The sequence below is a fragment of the Eurypyga helias genome, unplaced genomic scaffold, assembly GCF_000690775.1.
Source record: "Eurypyga helias isolate BGI_N326 unplaced genomic scaffold, ASM69077v1 scaffold33803, whole genome shotgun sequence".
Classification (NCBI taxonomy): Eukaryota; Metazoa; Chordata; class Aves; order Eurypygiformes; family Eurypygidae; genus Eurypyga; species Eurypyga helias.
In genome coordinates this window covers 500-14,979 of record NW_010241132.1, presented here as the reverse complement: position 1 = coordinate 14,979, position 14,480 = coordinate 500, and the positions used below count along the sequence as shown (strand labels likewise).

General features: G+C 38.7%; 1 protein-coding gene across 1 annotated transcript in view; it reads left to right on the top strand.

Moving 5' to 3' along the window:
• Positions 1-13,386, top strand: part of LOC104507406 (glutamate receptor 3-like) — a gene marked incomplete at its 3' end in the record, with an annotated part of 37,666 nt that extends 24,280 nt beyond the window's left edge. Inside the window, exons 3-4 of the mRNA XM_010148668.1 lie at positions 6,029-6,268; positions 13,273-13,386. Of these exons, the coding sequence (XP_010146970.1) occupies positions 6,029-6,268; positions 13,273-13,386 (354 nt within the window). The remainder of the gene's footprint in view (positions 1-6,028; positions 6,269-13,272) is intronic.
• Positions 13,387-14,480: the final 1,094 nt, after the last annotated feature.

Genomic DNA, 14,480 nt, shown 5'->3' with positions numbered 1-14,480 from the left:
GTCCTTTTTATTGACACTTTAAAGATATCGTCTAATTTTTTTAACACACTAAAGCTTTTATTTGCATACATATCAAATTGACAGTTTGAGGGCAGAGAGGTTTTGGTCTGGGTTTACCTTTATCTGAGTAAAGATACGCTAGTGGACAAAATACATCAGGCCTGAATGAACCTCAGCTACCTTTCTCCAAGTGCTTTCCGAATCTGTGCCTTTCATCGGCCTTCCTGTCTAAAAGGATCTGACTTCAGATATGCACTTCTTTCTCATCAGTAGTCATTGCAGGTCTCTAGAGGCACCTATTGGCATCATGATGTGCGTGAGATTTCATGCTGCTGGTGTTCCTACTAGCACTGCTACAGCCTAAGTGGCCTAGTTTTATTGTTGCAAGCTGGCGTTTTTCATATGCTCATAAAATTCACACAGATGTTTCAGTGTGAAGAGAAGATCCAGCACATAGCAAATTCGTATACGTTGTTAGGGTTTTATTTGACTGTGGTAGTATATATAAAGGCCAAAACATGTAAAGTTTAATGAGTTGATTCATGTATGTCATAAATAATTGGGCATACTGAAGGAAACCAAGGTTGTGGTAATGTATTTGTACAGCACCCAGGAGCTGTAATGGTGATCAGGGTTCCAAAGTAATCCCAAAAAGCGGGTAAGAAATAAAGATTCATTTAATAATGCATAATGGAGTTGTGATAGGGTGACAAAAGTCATCTTGAATGGGTTCTTGACCAGAGAGTGTTTGGGGATGCGTGGACATTTGTTTTGGATTGCTTTCCAGTAAATGGCTGTAAAATATGAATGGATTAATCGTTACGCCTTTCATTTGCAATTTAATAACAACCCCCTCCTAGTGCCTGAATATACTGGTTTTATTTTATTGGGCCTTCTGAAAAGGAGTGCAAACTGAAGGAAGTGTGTGTGTGTTTGAAGAAGGCAGTAGAGAGAACAAAGCAAGCTGAGTAGTGCTTTATAAAAAGAACTAGATGAAACACACAGCAGTTATATCACTGAGAAGACTGTTGCCATAAATAAAGTAACAAGATTAAATCATAATTGTTTTGTGCTCTTCTGTGAGGTTTTGGGTTGTGGGTTGGGGTGTTTTTGTTTGGTTTGGGGGGATTTTTTTTTAATGTGTTTAAGGGCACATCCTTTATTAGGTAGGATGAGGACTGATTTCATAGGCAGTATCTCAGGAGGAGTTATGTTTGATTCCAAGTTGTAACTTCCTAGGTTCCCTCTCACCCCCAAGAATATTCACTATTAAATATTTCTGAAATACTTCTTTTCTGGCTGAATTTTGAACAACTCAGTACAATATTTTATTCTTGACAGAATTCAGTGTCTTAACAATTTAAATGTAAAAGCTAGTTTTATTGGCCATAGGAAATTCAGTTTGCTTCATTTTTTAATGTGATTAGTTTGTCTTTAAAGGAAGCTCTCAAGTCTGGTTGCCTGGAGCCCCCCAAAGCTCTCAAGTCTGGTTGCCTGGAGCCCCCCAAAAGTAGCTCATTCTGCTTCTGGGGACACTGCTGTGCTGAACTTCTCAGGCCTCAAGGTAGAGAGAACGTGCCTTTTCATTCTGTGTTATTAAAACAAAAGGGAAAGAAAGCAGTAGAGCCATTGTCAGTCTCTCTTAAAAGCTGGTATGCTTACTGTATGAAGTGATGTTAATGATGACCTTGTATTATTACTGCAAGGAAGTCATAGGATGAGCCATAGATAGAAAATAGCAACTGCTCTATGTTGTGTATTATTCCGTTATAAAGTAGTCCCATTAGTCTGTTGGCAGAAGCTGGCAGTGAGAATTGTCTGGAATCCAAGGCAACTGGCAAAGGAAAGTGGAGGGAATAAAATTATTTCACGGCTGAGGGAAACACAGAACACAAAACCAAGGAAACTGATATGAGCCACACGCAGTAATGTCAGTTGTGATTGTGCTCCTACAGCGCCTTCCATCCCAAAGAGCTGCATAATTATCAATAAAACAGGCCTTATGGTGCCCCTTTTGACACAGGTTAATTTTGTCAGACCTATCTTATAAGAAATTGGTATGAACAAAGGGGAAATTACTTGTCCATACAAACAGTGATGAAGAAGGAATAGTGTCTGAGGTATTGTAACCTCCAGCCTCTGACTCCAAAACTACCAGGCTGTTACATCCCTGGGCAGAAGTGCACTGTGTGCCACACATGGGAGGATCCTGCTGACTTCTACGAGTCAGTCATTAATGATATTATCTAGTGGATATGGTGTATTAAGATCCAGCCATTAACATATTTCTTTTGTTGGCTTTAGACATCTTTTGCTTAAACAAGCAAAATCCAAACCTACTCAGGAAAAAGGAAAAAAAAAAGGTGTCAGAAGTTTTGACTTTAGCTTCCAGGCAATAGACAGTAGGAATGTCAGAGCTTATCCAACCTTGCTGTGTCAGGAATACTCACAGTCACTAAAAGGTGGAAGAACTAAATACCATTAGAAAGCAAAAAATAAATTTCAAAAAGATACAAAACATCTAATACCTCGTGTGAAATGGGGCATCTTTTGAGATTCTGGCCTGGAGCCTTCCTGGAGTCTGAATGGGGGGGGGGGAAAATCACATCTAAGTGTCTGTGGTGAGGCTGATCTGGCTGGAGGGAGGATGGAACTGCTAGTAAAATAGAAGGCTGGGGCTCAGTGTGTCTCGGTGACGTTTAGGATGGCTCAGCTGCTATTCAGCACAGAAACAGATTTTTGTTTGTTTGGGTGGGTTTTTGGTTGCGTTTGTTTGTTTGTTTTGTTTCTTCTTTTTAAAAAAATTCTGCTTACCCCTGCGATCACTCTGACTCTGAGCACTTTCCTTCCCTTGGCAGGAGACACTTCAATCTCTCATGACCTGAAAGTTCCTTATCCTCTCCTGATGTGCTTGAATTCACAGGCTTCTGTCATATCATCCCTTCCTCTCACAGCAATGATGGCACGTGGCAGCTAACTTACTCTGAGAACAAGCCCAGAGTTATGTCACTGTTAAAAACTACTTGCCTTGCACCTAACGCCAAAATAACGGTTTATTCTGATCCCTCATTGGATAACCTCTCACCCTTGATTGTGGAGTTTACAACTTTTTAGGAACCAGTTATCATGCAACCTGGCCATGTGCCACTGTACTAATAACTATAATTAAGAGAAGTTTCATAAAGACATAGCTCAGCAAAATAAAAAAGCTTTTTATTTTTTTTTTTGAGGAATGAGGTCGCATCAGGATTTGTCCAAATCACTTCTTTAACAGCCAACGTATGTGGTTGACCACCTGCGTTTTTCAGAGAAAACCAAACATGAATCAACTGTGATTAATTAAGAAAAAAATACCAAAATTCTTACTTGAATGTGAGGATTGTTCTGATAGTCAATAGAAAGTAGTTTATAAAAATAGCTTAAAGCTAAGGTTTAGTTAACCTTTTTAAAATTTTGCTTATGGCTCAGTGATGTTAGAAAAATAATGTAAGTAAAATGAATGTAGTTACATGTTTGTTTTTTGGAAAACAAGTAACAATAAGGGTTCCTGGATGTTCAGTATGTTCCTCTGATCACATGGGAGTTTTAGGTCACAAACTAAATAAGAGACCTGACATTAAAAAATTGTTACAAAAATTTAACAGAACAGTCAGTTCAAAAATATAAATAAACATTGAGGACCAAGATTATTGTTCTTTTAGCTTCTCCTTATAAAACCAAAGGTTTGTTTGCTTTTTAAATGGGCCAGTAAAATTGAATTGGCCCCTGATAGTGTATGCGGAATAGGTAGTGGGGAAGAATAAGCTGTAAGAAATGAGCAGAGGAGTTTAACAGATGAAGATTTTTCAAAACTAATAGAAGACAGATAGTCTGTAAAAGTGTTAAATCTTAAGGATCTTCAGTGAATACAAACCTGCATCAGGGGAAATAAGACTGGGCAGAATCTTTCTCCGCAAGTACAGAGTCTACTTAAAAAACTAGTAAACTAGGCCATTAATAAATATGTAAAAGAAGCCTCATCTGTGAGGTACTGACTCAGTGTATGTGAGGACACCCCGCTCTGCTAGCCCTACTTCGGGGATTATTCCCATGGAATTAGAGTGCTTACACGCCATTGAAATGATTTGGAGACTGCCAGACTTCCTAATGTCGGCTTTATTTTTCCCTTACTTTTCACCTGGAAGTTAGTGCCTTTTATTTGTTACTTCAGCAGATAATTTTTATGGTAGCTTTTCTACTTTATATCCTGCTGGTATATGGTTTAACAAAATGCCTTTTGAAACAGTGTATTTAATTCCTCCGTCATGCCTCTGGGAATAAATTCTTGCTGTATTGTAACTTCCTTTACATCTTTTCTTTACTGTAGTCATTGAGAACTTATGTAAACTTTTCTTTCAGCATCCACAACTTCTTATTCCCTCCCGGTGCCCTGTGTATGTCTCTTTCCTGTCTACACCAGCTGTTATTTGCTGCTGGTATCCACGACTGGCCATGTGCTGTTACAGTGGCTTAAACACTTAAAGAAATTCCTTTAATAGCATTTCTTCTTTTCCATCTGGATCTTCAGGAAGAAAATCGAATTTTCACACCTGACTACCTGTTTGGGGTATTATCTATGATGCTGTGTCAATGAGATGATATTGTGGAGAATCCTTTTTAAAATTACTTTAACAGGCTTTAGTGATTCTGAATGGTAGCATTTGCAGTAGGAAATGTTTCATGATGGTACTTTTGGAAGTAACGATGCTGTATATTTCTGTGTAGAAATCATGTCGTCTTTACCGGTAATTACTTCCCCTTGCCTTTTGCAAAGTTAAATATGCAGCGTTTTGGCTAAAGTGGTTAATGGGGCTTGTTGAAAATTGCTAAATCCAGTTCTAGAAAAGCAAAATTGTTAGCATTGAATGAACATTTTTCTGGGAAACTTATTTTCATTACAAATGGGCTTTGCTCATCTTAGTCCAGAAGGGTTTTGATTTGGAAGTGCTGCTATGCTGTACTCTGTGTCTGTTGTACAATCTTTATTATGAACCAGAGCCCCAGCATCTCGCCTGTCGGGCTCCCTCGCTATCTCTGATGCAGTCTCCCTCCATGGAGAGAACCCAGGGTCACGAGATATTTGCTCTGTTCCTACAGAGTTGAACGACAAGAAACTCTTTTCCTTGTAACTCCCGTGAAGTTGACCACACTTATAAATTGAATTACTTCCATTTTTGTCCTAAACAGTCATTTTTCAATCTCTATAAAGTATGGGAAATAAAGTGTTTCGCCAGATAAGTACATGTGAAACAAAATACCATAGACTGCGTTCTGATTTTTTTTTTTTTCCTGGTGCTAGATGAGTTCCTCAGGACACCAGAATGGTTAATGACTAAAAGTTTGGAGGTTAAGGAATACCAACTTTCATCCCATGAAGCAGTGTGTTCCTCATTTGTGTTGTCATTAATGAGCCATACACTTGCTAAATTTCTTCGGAAAGATTTTAACACTCAGTGAAGAAGCCACCACAATTTCTCACTAAAAAAGAGCATGCCCAGATTTCATACAGAGATTTCAGAGTTGTGGACTGTGAAGGAATAAAACATGCAGATTTCTTTGAATCGGGTTGGAATCAAGGTAGGATACCAGGGAAAACTATCTGATCATTTTGAGTTTTAGGCAGGCGTGACATACATGTTACGTAGCTGCTAACGGAACTCTCCAGGTGCTGCTCAAGGGAGCGGAGGTATTTTACAATCGAGCAATGTAATCCCGTGTTTGTTTCTAAAGGATATGGAGAGATTAGTGGACTGTAACAATACAGCAGGACAAATCACAATCAAAAATGTGCTCAGACCAGTTTCACTGTGACAAAGTGGGTACAGCTCATGGCTGCATTGAAATGAGTATGTATTATCTCATGAATCCATTCCCTGGGCTGCAACATAGAATAATTTCAGTATTGCTTAGAAGGCTTACTTCAAATATGCTCTGAAAGTTTGTTTGCATTCATTATATATGAGATTTTTAACGAGACTGTCTTTGTTAGTCTGTTCACAGTTTTCCAGAGGAGTTTATGCCATCTTTGGATTCTATGATCAGATGTCAATGAACACACTGACGTCGTTTTGTGGAGCCCTTCACACATCCTTCGTCACGCCCAGCTTCCCAACAGATGCAGATGTGCAGTTTGTCATCCAGATGCGGCCAGCATTGAAAGGAGCCATCTTGAGTCTCTTGACCCATTATAAGTGGGAAAAGTTTGTGTACCTCTATGACACAGAACGGGGTAAGTAGAATAATTTTAAGTGATTATCCTGTTTCATAACTTGCTACAAGTATTACCAGACTCAGTATGTGCAGCCCATCCGGATTTTCTTGTGGTTCTGGGTAGCACGTTCTGATGGTCTTTAGAAAACAAGTTTGTTCTGAAGAAACTAAAATGAATAGACAAAAGAAGGCATCTTCATATTACTGATCATTTGTAAAGAGATTATCTGGAGGATAGCATTAGCAGTGTAAGCATTCAATTTGGAATACCTGGTTTCCATGGAACCACACACTCAACACTTGCCAAGGATTTTGAGCCCTTGCAAAATAAACAAAGGCGGCACTGTGAAGTAGGCTGTTAAGCAAGACTCTGCGTGACATTGCAAATCCCACACCACTTTATGTAAGTACACATTTCTTCTGTCACCAGACAAAGACAATCCATGCTTTGATACGCTCTGGAGATGTTTAGGTGTCAATAACATCTGTGAATATCATGTGTAAGGTGCTTTAGAGCTTTGTTGGAGAGAAGATGTTCTAGCTATGTCACATGGATATCCAGAAATTAATTTAGATACACGACAAGAATGACCAAAAATATGTTTTACTAAATGAGAATATATTAAAACCAGTGTTTGTGTGCTTAAACTAGTTGTTAGCTATTAAGAAATATCACAGGTAGCAAAATTCTATCCAAAAGATATCTAAGCATCAGAAACCATTTTCTGTGAGGGATCTTGCATATTTCTGTGGAGCAGCTGTTGCCACCTGCTCTGAGTGTACAGAATTTGCTCGGGTAGCATATTTTACATCAGATTGATGTGCCACTGCCCTTCTTGCCAGCTTTATGATTAACAATTCCAAGACCACCTTCAAATCAAAGGGGTCTGGAGAGAGTCAAAGAAACTTAGATTTCGTTCCCAGCTCCCCTGACAGAGTTTGGTAACCTAGTTTACTGCATATCAATCAAGTCTTCAGTGGCTGTGACTTTCCCACTGAAGATTATTAGCATTACCCAACTGAGGACATGCTGTATATTGAAAGAAATTATTAGTCTGATTTTAGATGAATGCCAAGACTTTGGATTTTCTGAGTCATTTGGAAGTGTTAAATACTTCTAGCACTGGTAAATGCTAGCTATGAGATCAGGTAGGAAAGTATGGAAAAGTTAAGAATGTCATTAGTTTTTAGATCTTTAAAGCCACTACCCAAACATCCATATTTCTGGTTTAGTCCACTCTTAAATGAAAGCTCCTGTGAATATGCCATTTGTCTGAGTAAGAAAGGTTTGATGTGACCAAATGCGATAAACCTACGGCATGTGATAAAATGTTGTATTTTCCAGGACTGATGAAATTTATGATAATTAAGGCTAATAAAGTTTGCTTTGGAAAAAGATGCATCAGTCATCCAAGATGTTGCCTAATAAGAAATTTGGCACTTCATACTGGAAAAATAATCCAAAACAGTGGGAGTTTCGCTTCAACTTGTCTAGATGATGCGACGCTCAGGCTGAGATAGTAACGGAAGTCACGAGGGAAGACTTGCAGGCTCAGACTTGCATTTTTCCACAGTTCTCAGTGGGTACGATCTTCAGGTAGATGCAGTCTAATTATGAGCTTACTATGATGACTAATCCGTTTGGAACTGTTCAGGTTGTGTCTAGGCTTCATTTGGCTTTGTTCATACTAAGATTTTAATCACAGGTTAAAACACAGCTCTTGCTGATGAAATTAGCCCTAGGAGTCTGACTTCCCTTCTGCTGCCTTCTGCCCCTTGTCTTGGCTTCCTGTTCGCATCCTGCTTGCAATCCTACAATTACAAACCAAAGTCACGTTGTGAACGTACGGCGACTCCCATGCGTGTTACGCTAGCTGTATGTTGTGTCAGACATTCAGGCTGTCAAGAGTATGAAATCTGAACTGGATGACATGTGACTGTAGAATTAGAAAATGTAGCTCAGGTTTAGAAGATAAAGGACAGCTGTGTCTTTAGGATGGAAGAGGCATCAGTGCATATAGGTAGCTTGATGTTGGGCTTTGAGTTGTTTGGGGTAAACCTACCAGGTTTTATCGGTCCTTCGTATACAAATATCCTTGCTATTGTTTAACATATTTGCCATCTGCTAAAATAGGAACATAACCAAACAGATTATTATCTTCAGTTACTAATGGTTTAGTTAGATTAAAACAAACGTGGTGGCAGTCTTATCAGAGTTACAATTGCTGCATTCTTCCAGTATTGAAATAAATTAAGAAGATTCATATGTGAGAGAGAGGCAGGACAATTAAGTACCAAGGAATAGATATTAGACCCTTTGTTTGATGAGCTGTAATCATAGACGACAGCACCTGAAACTTTTAGCAATTCCAGTGGGCTACCTAATTTCTTGTGATGGGTCTTCAAATACACAAAAAAAGTCCCAAGAGGTTGAACAGTAATAATGGTGAATGACTCCTTGTGTCGGGCATTGAATAGGCTGTACGTGTTCCTATGCTGAGATACCATTGGAAATGAAAAGATTAGGGCTGTCACAATTTTTAATAATTCCTTTCTTAGTTACTTAACTGCTTTGGGGTACAAACACTGTAGATAGACAGTGTTAAGCAGTCTACTGTCAATTCTTCATATAAATTATCATTTAAATACTGCCTTTCTATGAAGATGATTATCTCACTGGTTTGTTCTGAGAAATCATAAAACATTAGACTACTCTTTCTTACCTTGGTAGTTAGTTGTGGACTGAATTGTTCTTGCAAGTAGTTTTTCAGTGTTCTGCTGATGCAAAAAACTGCCATGTATTAGAATTTACTATTAATAAATACTGCAGCATATATTACAGATGCCATACAAAACCGAATAAACCTCCTTGTGGTTTTATACTGCTTATTGAACTATTTCAGTTTAAGTTTAGGAGAATGAGAATCAGCTTTATATAATTGTTTTCTTTAAGCAGTGGCTTTTTTCTTTGCCATCAGTTCATATAATCATATGGTTTCCCCCTTGGTGACATTAGGCACAATACTGTGATGTTTGGTTCCTGAAATGAAGACAAAAGATAAATCTCAAACAATAGAATAAAGTTAAGATCTACAATTACATGGATAGGTGATGAAGCTTTTAACCCAGTGAGTTAGTGTGTGCGTTGTATATATTTAAGTACCTTATTCTCTGTTGCTGTGAGTTGACTGAAGGTTGCAGATTGTGCTCTCAAATATATATTTATGTGCAGGTGCAAAACCCAGTGTCTCTAAAAGCTGCTAAAGCACATAGAAAGAAATGTTAAATGTGAGATTTATAAATCTCACTCTCCAGCAGCAAGAATTACATCTTATCATTGCTTATTTCAGTAGCTGGACTTACTTTTCCGTGAAGAAACTGAAATTTAAGAGAAATATCAAATGGCATGTTCTTTTCCTAGTACCACCAGAAAAAAAAATTACACATTGCAGGGAGTAATGATGTACTGGGAAATGGCTGCTAAGGGAGGAGAGGGCTTTAAGCAGCATATAGAAGAAATAGTTGTAAGTTCATTCCATGCCACATGCTTTTAGTTCATGTGAAAAGGAAAGGCAGAGTTGATTTCTGTTTGTATTAACTCACACCAGTAAGTTGACACTGTTGGTTGCTGTGATGAGTACAAAATATCTGATTAATTATATGGTGCTAACTGCCTCAGTAGGCTTCTCTGCAGTAGAACTAAGGCTAATTAAGATTATGTCAGGATGAAATGAGATGGAGTTACATACAGAAAGCTATTAAGAATTTGGGTAGCACTTGTCAGGAAAGTCACCTTTTGCATCTCATGCTGAGGATTATGTTTCATCAAAAAACTCAGGTTTATTTCCAGTCTGCAGGTCTGTTTCTCCTCTTGCTTTGCTTTACTGTAAATCAGTTGTTATTCCACTGCAGTCAGTGGACCGGAGTAACACTAGCATGCATGTGTGCAGAGGTAAGCTTGTAGTTTTCACAGTCACCTTAATGTTGTGTGAAAGTGTGAAGCACTTCTCATTTAATTATAAAAATGCTAGGGTAGGTTGTAATACCAAAGCTTTTGTTGTATTTAAATTTCCATAATGTTTCTTAAGTAAGGTTTCAGTTTATTTTTGCCTGAGAAACACTGTTTTGTACAGATTGTTCAGCTTCCATCTGCCGGTACAACACAGGCATTTTGTCCTGTGTTACTTTGATTTGTCATACCTACTGTGCACAAAGACATTGATTTCTGTCATGCAGATCTGTTAAACAAAATCACACCAAGTGAATTCTGTGATGTGCACCAAGTCTTCTTCCTCTTCCTTCAGATCATAGAGGGCATCACAGGACAGGAAAGTGACTTTGTGTAATGCCTACCTACACCATGGGAGCTCAGGCTAGACAGAAGTACAGATAGATCACAGTCTTTATGGCATTATAATGAAATAACTCTCTAAATCTGAAATTCTTCGGTCATTCAGATTTGATTCAGTCTGTCAGGAGGTATCTGACAAAACCTAAAATCAAGGGGAGGTGGAAGATTTGGTAAATAGAGTTATCATTGGCTAACTTTTTTTTTTTAATTGGTTAACGTGGGCTGGATGAAGGCTGAAGCACAGACATGTTTATCTAGAGCCCCAGTTTATATGGCTGAGTTGAAAATGTCTGCTTTAAAAGCAATTACATCTTTAGTCCTTACTGCCACAGAAACACAAAAATTTGACTTGAACATAACGGATGGGTAAGGATGCAGAAGGCCTGAAAATACAGCTTCAGAAGATATGACCTGTCCTATTATTCTTAAATATAAAACCGTCTGGTACTCTGCATAAAGAAATGCCAAGTAAAGACAAAAAAAAAAAAGAGGTACAACTGCAAGCTTCTCGATGATTATGTATAAGGCATCGAATTGCTCTAAATTGGGTTCAGTACAAGGCAATGAGGTCTGATTCACTACTTCTGCTGAAGACAAAGAATAACTCTTCTGTTCAGTTCTGCTTGTACAAAATGAGGTTAGTTATCTATTGCTATCAAAGGACAAGACACTTCTGTACTGCTTTCCCTGGAGAATGAGAGCTTGGAGCTGATAAAAGGAGCGGTATGTAGAACCAGGGTCATATGTTCCACAAAATTAAAATGATGCCTTTCTTTTTTTTTTGGATGAAATAAGAATTGCACTGAAAATTACTGATATGTAGAACATAATTTTTTTTTTTTGTAAAACATCTGGGTTAAGATTAATTTCTGTGGAATTTAAAAAGACTCTGCTTTAGTACCTGGTGGATTCCTAGGGATTTGGGAATGTTGGGTTCTGTTGGACTGAGTCTCTGCTGAAAACAGTGATGAAGAATGTAATCCAACACAGAATGACTGACTCCATCAGCAGACAGGTACAAAACTCCTTCCCCATAGCTCATTTGTTAAACCCTGTATTGTCTTTCTGCATGTCAGCAACTTTTATCATTCTTCAGTGAAGGGGAAATATGAAACTGGTGGTAGCAGCTACACCAGCATTAGTAAACCCTGAATCTGCTGAACAGTCAAATGTCAAAAGAATCAATAGCTGAGCTGTTCATTAACATGTTTATTCTTCAGAGCAGGGGAGTTATTCCACTAGCTGAGGAACTGGTCTGAATCCACTGCACAAAGGAAAAAGGATTTAAGGCTGCCTCACAGTTTCTCAGAATTATACATGGGCTTGTTCCATTTTAAAATCATAGTTCTTTCTTGCTAGTATGTTATACCTGTTTAATTCTTCTCAGTTGCATCCAGAAGGTTGATCCAACGTGTTTTGCTTACACTTTCAAAAGTATGAAAGGATTTAAAATCTTGACATTATCTTCTGTAAATATCAGTCTGTGGTGAAGAATTAATGGAACACACAAAGCATGTTTGGAAGCCTGTAAAACAATGAAGGTGTCAAAACGGGGTAGAGTTGCTGCAAACCTTGATTCTTCTGAGTTTTTTTTGGCTCGTTTGCAGAGTGTTTTGGACAGCAGCCCAGGATCATGGGGATGACATGTAGACAATATAAATTGCTAGCATTTAGGTAGATGTAGATGAGCTGTCTCATTCTCCTTTCCCACTTCTCTATATACTGGGGAGTGAACAGCAGGGAATAAAATCTTGGCACGGCCTCCCGAGCTGAGGCTCGGCCTCTGTATCACAGGAACAGGCATCACAGGTCTGTAAGTTTGAAGAATCTTGTGCCCCAGTAACTGCCATCCAGAAATTTTCTTCTGAGTCATGATCTCATCAAAAGGCAACTTGCAGCATGTGCACAAAATGTTGCACATTTGCATGGCTTTGCGTACAAGGATGTGGTGTAGGTTCAAGCTCTGGTACAAAAGAGAACCTGCACAGTGTAGAGACCCTTATGGTAGAAAAATCCATTATTTAGATTTAAAGAACAATCATACTCCATATAGTTATTTGCAATAAGAAAATGATCCGTTTCTTTCACTATCAGCCTTTTGGGAATGAGTGATTTTACAATCTTATAATGCGTAGAATTTCTATTTATATAGATTGGAAACTCGTAGGTACTGCTTAGCAATGTTTGTATGAAATGTTAAGTAATTTACCCTGACAAGGAGGCAAATTTTGACATTCTTTTTTTTTGTGTGTGCATTGCTTCATTGCTTTCAGCAGTATAATGTATGAACTATTCAGGAAGCATGCCAGAACCTTCACTGAAATATTCCAGGATTGCTTTACTTGTTTCACTTTACTGCCTAAATGTGTTTGGGAATAATCTGAGCCTGAACAGTTAAATCTAGCTTTTGATAATCACCCTGCATTTATTTCCTCTGAAATCACTAAAGTCTCATACAGGCTTCTTTTATCTTGGTCTCTGTGGTACACAGATACAGAAGAAAGCCCTTTTACTGATCCTTCCCCAAACAAACATTGAGACCCTGTGTGGGAGAATGGATATTGGCTGGGTTTTGGGTGGACTGAGAGCCTTAAGCATTTTTCTCCTGATCTTTCCCATTAGCTGCTATTTGTTTAGCTTACCCCTGGTAATCACTTAAACCGTTTTTGTAGCTTATGACAAGAGGAATGAATCAACTTTGAAAGTCATCCAGCATAAGATGTCTCATACTGGCAAGACTAAAATGCAGCGGAAGACCATCAGGATGGAGTTCCTGGTGGTGTTCTGTACTGCAGCTTTGTGCCTCTTTGCAAGTTTTGTATGCACCCAATGGGCTCTGATGTTGAGATACCCAGGCAAAATGCCTGAGCATCCCTTGAAGCTGTTGGAAGACACACCACTGTCAGCAGTTATCTTCCAACAGTGAAGTAACTGCACATGTGCAACTGATTTGTGTCTTGTTTCATGGAACCCCTGAGAATGAGGAAGTGTGTCAGCCTGTCCATGAAGAAAAGCAGGAACACCACAGCAGGAGCATGGCATGATGAAGCCCTGACACTGCTCGTGCAGTGGTGATGTGAAATTGGCCATTATTCCATCCACCCACAGCGGTGCTGTGATAGGGTGTTGTGGTAGCCTGCCTCACACTGAATGTGAATCTGGTTGTGGTGGAGAACCAGGTTCTGACCTCGCTTTGTGTGAAATCAGCTTGTAAAAATGAGTGAATGTTCAGGGATACAGAGTATGAACTGGGAGAGTCATGGAAAATAATTTCTGGAAGTCTAAAGCAGAATGTGTGCTACCCTCGTGGTCCTAATGAAAGCAACTGGAACTCTCGGAACATAAATTGAGGCCCTGAATGTCTTGTGTAGTAAAGAGAACTAGCAGTGTTGTCACTCACCCATGCTATGGAGATGAAACCTGCAAATGATTGTATTTATAAGCTGATCTGTGTAAATGCATGTGTTCAAATATTTAGCCTTTCATAAATGAATGTTTTAGCAACTTTTGGTTTAGCCATAAATATTTTTTTTTATTGTATGCACAAGTAATTTAAGAGGCAGAAGCTTTTGTTTTCAGTTGATTTTTTGTGTGCATCAGCAAGGCTTAAATGGTCAGAATCTCATGTTTCCAGATTTCTTGAAACAAAATAAATTTCAAGACAGTTTCCAAGTGCAGGTGGAGGGAGGAAAGGCTCCAAAGATATGTGAGAGGTGTTGTTGGCCCTTTTGCTCTGAGACAAGGGCAAGGACTTGACACAAAGCCAAGCTTTAAAGGGGCTGGAAAGGCTGCACTTGGAAACAGAGATGATGAGGTGAAATTTGTTTACCTCAGAGTGGGGATGGGACTTAGAAAAGAAAATGTAGAAAAGAATACTTAT